Raw genomic sequence first — 8,360 nt, 5'->3', positions numbered from 1 at the left:
TCACTAAAAAATTAGACAGACCACATCCATTGCAGGCCTATTCTAAATATGCAATCATTGCAACATCCTCTGCAGGGAGATTGCATAATAATTATATTGAGGACATGTTCTGTAAAAAGAAGTGTGTACTTTCTCAAAATAGTAATCACTATATATTTATGCAGCTGAACATGTCACAAAAAAATTTGATTTATTTCTTATATTAAATATGCTAAATGTCCGTTATAGTATATAGTTATATATCAATACAAATACAAATGCACCACATAAAATGCTTTAAAATTTCATTAAAATGCAGTTCTTATCACAGTTTAAAAATCAAACTAAAATGACAAAAAACTGTTAAAGTTTCTCAGTAGATTCTGATATCTGTGGAATAACATGGTCCCCTATGGATAAGATGGAGATCGCAGTGGAGTTTCTTGCTGATTGGTGAGCCAAGTAAACACCAAAAGTCACCTTAGAACAAGAGCAGAGGAGAAAAGAGAAGTAATGTGATTTTCATATATTAGACATGTCATTTCTTGTAAAAGCAATCAAAGGCAGAAAATAAGAACAAGAAGTTTTGTTTTTACAGACTTTTCCACTTCTGCATTCAGAAAGCGACCTAAGGGGTTCCTGGGTCCTAGTGGCTGATTTTTGATCAACTCCAATCATCTGACAACGGCCACATCTCCCCATCACCTTAAACAAAGCATAAAGAAGAGACCTGAACATCTGTTTGATTTCTTGCCAATTATGTGTCCATTACATATTTTTACCAACCTGAAACTGGGTGCCTCCTACTGTCAACTGAGACCAGTCGTCCTCTGCAAACGGCTCCTGTCCTGAGATGACCAGATTCGCCCTGAAACGCTGAATGAGCTGCTCCATGTCGCTCCATGTTCCTTCATTCTCACTATCGTGCCTTTAACATGCCAAAGATAACAAAAACATCCTGAAATAATGAAGAAATTTACTTCATATATGCAGAGCACTACTGGCTGACGATTTAAACAGACAGACTGGCAATTTAAAAGTCAGCCATTAGCCATATAATAGACAATAACATTTGGGTAGCCTCAAATTGTCTGGTCATTTGTAGCTGTTGTAAGTGAATTGGACCTTACTATACCTGTTGGCAATGTGCTCTTGTAGAAAAGACACACTGGCTTTGTTAATAAGCAGAAACTGTGCCTCATTCACCAGAGAGAGAGCAGTGGGACAACAGGCTGGATAAGGAGACATCAGGAAAAAAGTGACACAATTGTTGACAGAGTAACTACAGAGATATATAATCATATTTTTCATAGACTTATGACTAAATCTGAGCAGAGTTTGAGACATTGTTGAGGTCTCTTCTGAAACATAATTTCTAGGTTCTTATCTCTGAAGAAAAATCAGAAAAGCAAGTCTCAATTTTCTCTATTTAGTCTAACTGATTTGCAAGAAACAATCAAGATCGATTTTTTTCTGCTTTCTAATGGGAAGAAATGAAAAGAAATTAGAACTTTTATAGAACTATAAATTGCTTTCTGACTTCCATGATTTAAAATTTGAATTCTGGATGCAAGCGCAAGAAATAGATCTAAAATTGAATGACGTTTACTTTAATGCTGTCTTTTCATAATACAGTATACTGAATCTAATGCTGGGAACACACTACACAATTTTTACTACACGAAAGTCATCGGATCTCTGTTCTTCACACACTACACGACTGTGCTGTTGTGTGCACATTGCACGGCGGATCGGCAATGGGTTCACACATTACATTACTCTAAAACAGTCTTTCTAGCGCAGACAAACTCAGTTTAACCTTCATCAATACCACTAACACTTAGTTTACCTATACACATGTACACAGACACATATACACATACACACATGCATACAACACACATACTCAGATTAAGCTGTAACACCTGGGCTTAATGCAATCATGGACTATGTGCAATATTGACTCACACCCACCCCATGGGTAAGACGTGTCTAATAATGGGCTAATGCAAAAATAGACTCTGGGCACCAATGACCTCTGTGCAATGGCTTTTTGTGTTTTATTTGTTGTATATTTCTAGAGCATTTATTTATTTATGAATATTAAGGGTTAAATGTATTTTAATGTAAATTAAAATTTCACACTGCAGGACTCGACATCTGCGCTTCTCTCAGATCGCGTCTTTGATCATACACAAACTGCATGAGAGGCCTAAAATCGTGTGTAGCCGGCATAAATATTAATAAAGATAATATTCCTTTGAGGGATTACATTTAAACTACAATATTAAGGATTTCAGGATTTTGTAGCATTAAAAAAACAACAAATCCAAATGCAAATGTTGTATTTTACATTTCCCTCGTCCAAATTTCATATCACGCAGGAATTCCGGTCTCTGCCTTATAAGACGACAAGGTTTTCCCAGAAACTCAGTAAGCCAGGCTGAAACTTCCTCCCCACAATCCACTGTCTGAACCCTACACCAAAGACAGATTCATATTAAGCTACAACAAGATTCATAATAAGCTGCAGTATTAAGCTACAAGCTATACAAATATGAAATAGTTTATACATTTTAGGCTAAATGCATACTGTAATGATATAAAATAATAGGGCTCAATGACATTTTTTGGTGGGCTTGTGTTTTATCTTCATACCTGTCACCGCAAACTTTGCTTTGGGACGTTCTTAGCTCTGAATTCTCTAGACTGGTCTCCAAGGGTACAGTGACCGCTTCCATGCCTGAGACAAGAGAGAATGCATTATTTTAGCTTATCATTGAACACATTAAAATACATTACTAAAGAATATATTATTAATGATTTGGGTATGTAGTAACATTAAAACTAATAATTTGATACAATGCACATATTGTGTACATACTGTACTTATATTTAAGAAATACTTGCATGTAATCAGAGCTGTAAGTAATTTCTGTAATTACATCTATAATTACACTGTTGACTCTTCCCTTACCCCTTAACCCACCCTTAAACCTATCCATACCACTAAACCTGTCCATAACATCCGCGTATTCCACCTTAATAGCAGAATTTTGCAATGCAACATTGTGGTTAAAAACATCTAATTTAAAGTGTGACCATAATTTAAACTTTGACCTTAAAATGACAGACATGACATTACAGAATAAAAACTAAATAAAAATATGGTTTTCATTGTTTGTTTTATAGTGCCTTTTAGCACATACAAATAAATAACATGGTACCATCTGGTATTGTACCACAGCACTTTCATAGTACTTGAAAAGGCACTGTCTACTAAATTAAAAGGTGTAATTTATTCCCATTATCTCACGAGATGCTGGCAGTTATTGTTTTTTTAAAAGCTGTAGTGATGTTCTTTGTATTACACTACTGGGGAAATGCAAGTGTCTGACCTGAGACCTGCAGCTGCAGTGTGTTGGAGGCCAGACAGATGATAGGTCGGATGAGACACAGTTTTGGCTCCCGTTTCTGGCTCAGACAAACCCCATTCTCATTCACAACCATCCACAAACGGTCATACAACAAACCCTGTGGTCCCAGTGGCCACTCTGTCACCTGTTAGGTCAATCACAACAACTGAGTACTGGCCATGAAAACTGATTTCATTACATTAACATGCTTTTCATTGTCAACATAGAAAGATAAAAAAAAAACATCTTTCTGTACCTCAAATGATGCACATGATTTGACAGGGTAGATAAAGAGGTTGGTTAGAGTATGACTAATGCCATTGTTCTTTCCTTCTTTTGACACAGTGCCTTCAGATGGTGTTGTTATTCTCTCAGGTGAAGGGGTGATAACTTGCTCAATCTCATGCCCTAGTTGACCATTAGTTATTGATGACAGGTGATCAGATGCTGATGACTCCATCGGTACGGCTGACTTTAACCTGGTTATTCTCTTTTGGTCCAGGATTAGTGGTTTGTTCACAAAACAATTCACAACAAACCGAAGAAAGTTCTGACAGTCCTCAAAACTGGACATATATCCAAAAGACACACGGATGGATCCTGTGGGACGTCCATCAACCAGATCAATGTTGTCGCCACAGACATGACCGGCCTTGAAAAGAACCAATCATTAACAATTACTTCAAACATCTTATTATCATCATCCATCCATCCATCCATCCATCTATCTATCTGTATATCTATCCATCTCTCTGTCTATCTATCTATCTATCTATCTATCTATCTATCTATCTGTATATCTATCTGTATATCTGTCCATCTCTCTGTCTGTCTATCTATCTATCTATCTATCTATCTATCTATCTATCTATCTATCTATCTATCTATCTATCTATCTATCTATCTATCTCTGTCTGTCCTCTTCAATCCATCTATCTATCTATCTATCTATCTATCTATCTATCTATCTATCTATCTATCTATCTATCTATCCGTCTATCAGTCTATCCATCTATCTATCTCTGTCTGTCCTCTTCAATCCGTCTATCTATCCTTCTGTATCTATATATCTACTATCTATCTATCCTTCTGTCCATCCATCCATCCATCCATCCATCTATCTGTTGGGTTCCATCTATCTATCTATCTATCTATCTATCTATCTATCTATCTATCTATCTATCTATCTATCTATCTATCTATCTATCTATCTATCTATCTATCTATCTATCTATCCATCCATCCATCCATCCATCCATCCATCCATCCATCGGTCTATCTGTCTGTTAGGTTCTATCTATCTATCTATCTATCTCTCAGTCTATCCATCTATCTATCTCTGTCTGTCCTCTTCAATCCGTCTATCTATCCTTCTGTATCTATATATCTATCTATCTATCTATCTATCCTTCTGTCCATCCATCCATCCATCCATCTATCTGTTGGGTTCCATCTATCTATCTATCTATCTATCTATCTATCTATCTATCTATCTATCTATCTATCTATCTTCATCCGTCTGTCCATCCATCCATCCATCCATCCATATTCGTCCATCCATCCATCCATCCATCCATCCATCGGTCTATCTGTCTGTTAGGTTCTATCTATCTATCTATCTATCTATCTATCTATCTATCTATCTATCTATCTATCTATCTATCTATCTATCTATCTTCATCCATCTGTCCATCCATCCATCTATATATCTATCTATATTCGTCCATCCATCCATCCATCCATCCGTCTGTCTGTCTGTCTGTAAGATCTAATTGCCAAGCAAACATCAAAGTTTGTATTGGCAGACGTCCACTTACTTGTAAATTACTCTTCACATTTTGGTTGCTGATAGCCAGATAATGTTGGCAGGCTCCTGTGTTGCAGAAACAGCCTGTACGAATATGAATGTTGAAGAGACTGGCCATTTTGTCCACCTGGCAAAAAAACAAACAAGCAAACATACAAAAAACAATAAGCAAAGACAAAGTCAATCTTTTCTAATTCTTATGGTTTCGATTTTTTCATTATCTGCACAATTTGTAGTCAGATTTAATTAGAAACCGTTCACGGTATTTGTTTATACAGTAAAAAATACCTTTTTTTACAGGTTAATCTCGTAACACAACCCAAAAAACATTTGGCAATTCCTGACTAACCTGAGAATACCCCACTGTTTGTCCGTGACAGTCCAGTAGACTAAAGTTGAGAATTGCACCCTGTTCAGCAATATTCTGAAAGTCGCTATCACAGTGGATCTGTGCCACAGGTTTTCCATTGCTATGACACAGGCACGAGAGGATAATATAGGTGTAGCGAGCCAAACCAAATGTGTGAAGCTGAATGTTCATCATATTCCCTGAAAACCAAAAACATCCACTTTTAATGTAGGTCATCAGAATGAGAATCCTAAACATGTAAACCATAAACTTATGAACCTGTAAGTTTCCGAAGCGTTTCAAAACCATGATGGAGAGAAATAATGTCAAGGAAGGAGATTGTGCCATCCTCAAACCTAATAAAGGCATTAAAAAAAAAATAATTACACATTAAACAAATATCGTCAGCTACAGTATCATCAACTATGCTGCTTGCCAACAATTAGAGGTCAAATATCTCACCTGCTGACTACATTTGGCTTTGGTACAAAATAGTTCTCTTCTACAAGATACGCTGCTGCTGTCCCTCCTCCAAAGTAACTTTTTCTCAAGACCTTAGCAGCCTCATTCCTCACCAGCAAGGCTCCGAGTCCAGTCGGGAAGCCAAACATTTTGTAGAAAGATATTGGCACAAAATCAGCAGGATACTGGCTTAGATCCAGAGGAGAGCAGCCTATAAAACAGGCAGCGTCGAGGAGAACAAACCATCGACCACGGTGCTCACATGCTGGATAGAGCTGTTGAGACTGAATTCCTTTCACGTAGCTGAGGGGATATTTTCTGCCTGAGAAGTTACTCTGAGCAGGATAACAGAAAAGATGAGGTGTAGAACACTCCTCCTCTCCATTTGTCTGAGTCTGGGTTTTTTTCGCTCTTGCTTCCACTTGGTGAGGTAGAACAGGAATTGTGCCAACTCCCTGGAGTGCGGTCACACCGCGGATGCCCACCACAGAGGTGTGGTTGTCAGTGAGGAAGCAGAACTCACTTCCAGGCTCTTCTTTTGACACGGCCTTCCAGGGGAAAGTGTCCGCCACTAATTTCAGTGCCGCAGTACATCCTGAAGTGAAAATCACTGAGTACTCTTCAGGACATGTATTAAAATGTTCCAGTATCCTGCAGGCATTCAAAACAAAGAGCTATCACATATACACATACTATATATATATATATATATATATATACACATATATAAAATGTTACATTTTTATTTTAGTTTAAATTTTAGTATGTGCTTTTGTCAGTTGTATTAGTTTTTGTTTTTAAATATTTCTATGTATCTTTAATTATAATTTAATTATCATTTTTATTTTAGTTTTAGCAATTATATTGTATTTTATATATGCACATTATTTCATATATATATATATATATATACACACACACACACACTTTTCTCTTTCTCTCTTTTTGGGTTAAACTCTAATGTTTTTTTTTTTTTTGAAGGAAAAAATAGGTCTTACCTGTATCTGATACTTTCCACAGTGTCGTGTGTTAGCCTACTGCTGGGATTATGACTGTGAGGATTGCCTGAGAAAGAAAAGAATGTTACGATCAACAGCAAATTATTATTTTGATGTTATGTAATACGGAGTTGTAAATTCACAATGCATTGTGCATATGATTGTTCATCAGTGTAAAGGAACTCACCATAAACATTCCTAGATATGTCCTCATAAAATTCTTTAATCTGAGATTCAGGAAATAGCGTGGTCCCTGCATGATCAAGGTATGTAACACCTTAAAAAGAGAAGAACATTTCAGCGTCCACTACTCAGCCTCTAGGTTCAATTCACAATCAGACCAACGGAGGGCGCTGCATTCTAACGGTCTAAAGACAAGAACTAAAGAGAAAGTAAACAGTGCAGCACAGGCCCACACTCTCAACCGCTGAACAAACTTAGTAGTAGCTATAATCCAAATATCGGTTATTTACTACACAAACCTTACTGACATTGGTAAATTTTTAAACAGTGAGAGTAGGTAACAGCACCGCATGCCGTTATTGACATGTTACAGAACGGGGAAGGAGGTTTTAAGTACAGTTATTATTATTATTATTATTATTATTATTATTTACCTTTAATCCGTTTAAATTCCCGATCTATCAGCTCTTGTTGATCAACGCCGTAACCATAATAGTGCCAGAAACTCTTAAAACTCTCTAAGGTACACAAATCCTGGAAGTCCTGCATAGACTGAGTCTCCATTTCCGTAAAGTCAGGAAAACACAAGAGCTCCCTCTTTCGCGCATTTAAGTATCACTCACCACACCATGTGAGAGAGGCGAGACCAAAGTCCAGCTGCAGTGTGACTGTTGACTTTTCTGCAGGACAGAGTGGAGTTTCATTAGAACCTCATGCCGTTTCTGAAACATGTCTGATGGACTCACGTGCAGAGGGAAGTTAACTCATCAGATATTAAGAAAAGAATCCCGATCACCAAGTAGACCTACAATTAACTGTACAACATATTATTTTACATACACTACAGTTCAAAACACTGGGGTCAGTAAGATTTTTTGTCGAAGAAATGAATACTTATATTAAATACTTCATTAGTAGGCTACTTCATCAAGGAATACTGAAACAAAATTTATCAGTTTGCACAAAAATAATATTAAGCAGCACAACTGTTTTCACCGTTGATAATAATAAATGTTTCTTGAGCAGCAAATCAGCATATTCAAATGATTTCTGAAGTCTCATCATGTGACACTGAAGACTGGAGAAATGATGCTGAAAATTCAGCTTTACAATCACAGGAATAAATTTCACAAAATTACTTGGTTTGTACTTCTTTCAAAAACATT

At 36.7% G+C, this 8,360-nt stretch overlaps 1 protein-coding gene across 1 annotated transcript; it reads right to left on the bottom strand.

Annotated features, from left to right (window-relative positions):
- Positions 1 to 173: 173 nt before the first annotated feature.
- Positions 174 to 7,799, bottom strand: mocos (molybdenum cofactor sulfurase). Its single transcript, XM_084093773.1, has 15 exons — positions 7,629 to 7,799; positions 7,199 to 7,288; positions 7,012 to 7,078; positions 6,014 to 6,664; positions 5,831 to 5,907; positions 5,552 to 5,751; positions 5,213 to 5,329; positions 3,652 to 4,047; positions 3,378 to 3,540; positions 2,638 to 2,722; positions 2,333 to 2,457; positions 1,115 to 1,211; positions 766 to 907; positions 580 to 684; positions 174 to 459 (listed from the first exon to the last, which is right to left on the bottom strand). The coding sequence occupies exons 1-15, from the start codon at positions 7,756 to 7,758 to the stop codon at positions 343 to 345; spliced, it is 2,562 nt and encodes an 853-aa protein (XP_083949899.1). The 5' UTR covers positions 7,759 to 7,799; the 3' UTR covers positions 174 to 342.
- Between the last annotated feature and the right edge of the window lie 561 nt (positions 7,800 to 8,360).

This window comes from Abramis brama (assembly GCF_963993115.1).
Source record: "Abramis brama genome assembly, chromosome: 19".
In the NCBI taxonomy this organism is placed as follows: domain Eukaryota; kingdom Metazoa; phylum Chordata; class Actinopteri; order Cypriniformes; family Leuciscidae; genus Abramis; species Abramis brama.
Note: the sequence above shows the minus strand (reverse complement) of the source record. Positions and strands in the feature narration are given on the sequence as shown.

Coding starts and splice junctions, on each gene's coding strand:
- mocos (XM_084093773.1), bottom strand. CDS start 7,758: ATGGAGACTCAGTCTATGCAGGACTTCCAGGATTTGTGTACCTTAGAG. Junction 4,048..5,212: donor ATGTGAAGAGTAATTTACAA/GTAAGTGGACGT, acceptor GTTCTTTTCAAG/GCCGGTCATGTCTGTGGCGA. Junction 685..765: donor TAGGAGGCACCCAGTTTCAG/GTTGGTAAAAAT, acceptor GCTTTGTTTAAG/GTGATGGGGAGATGTGGCCG.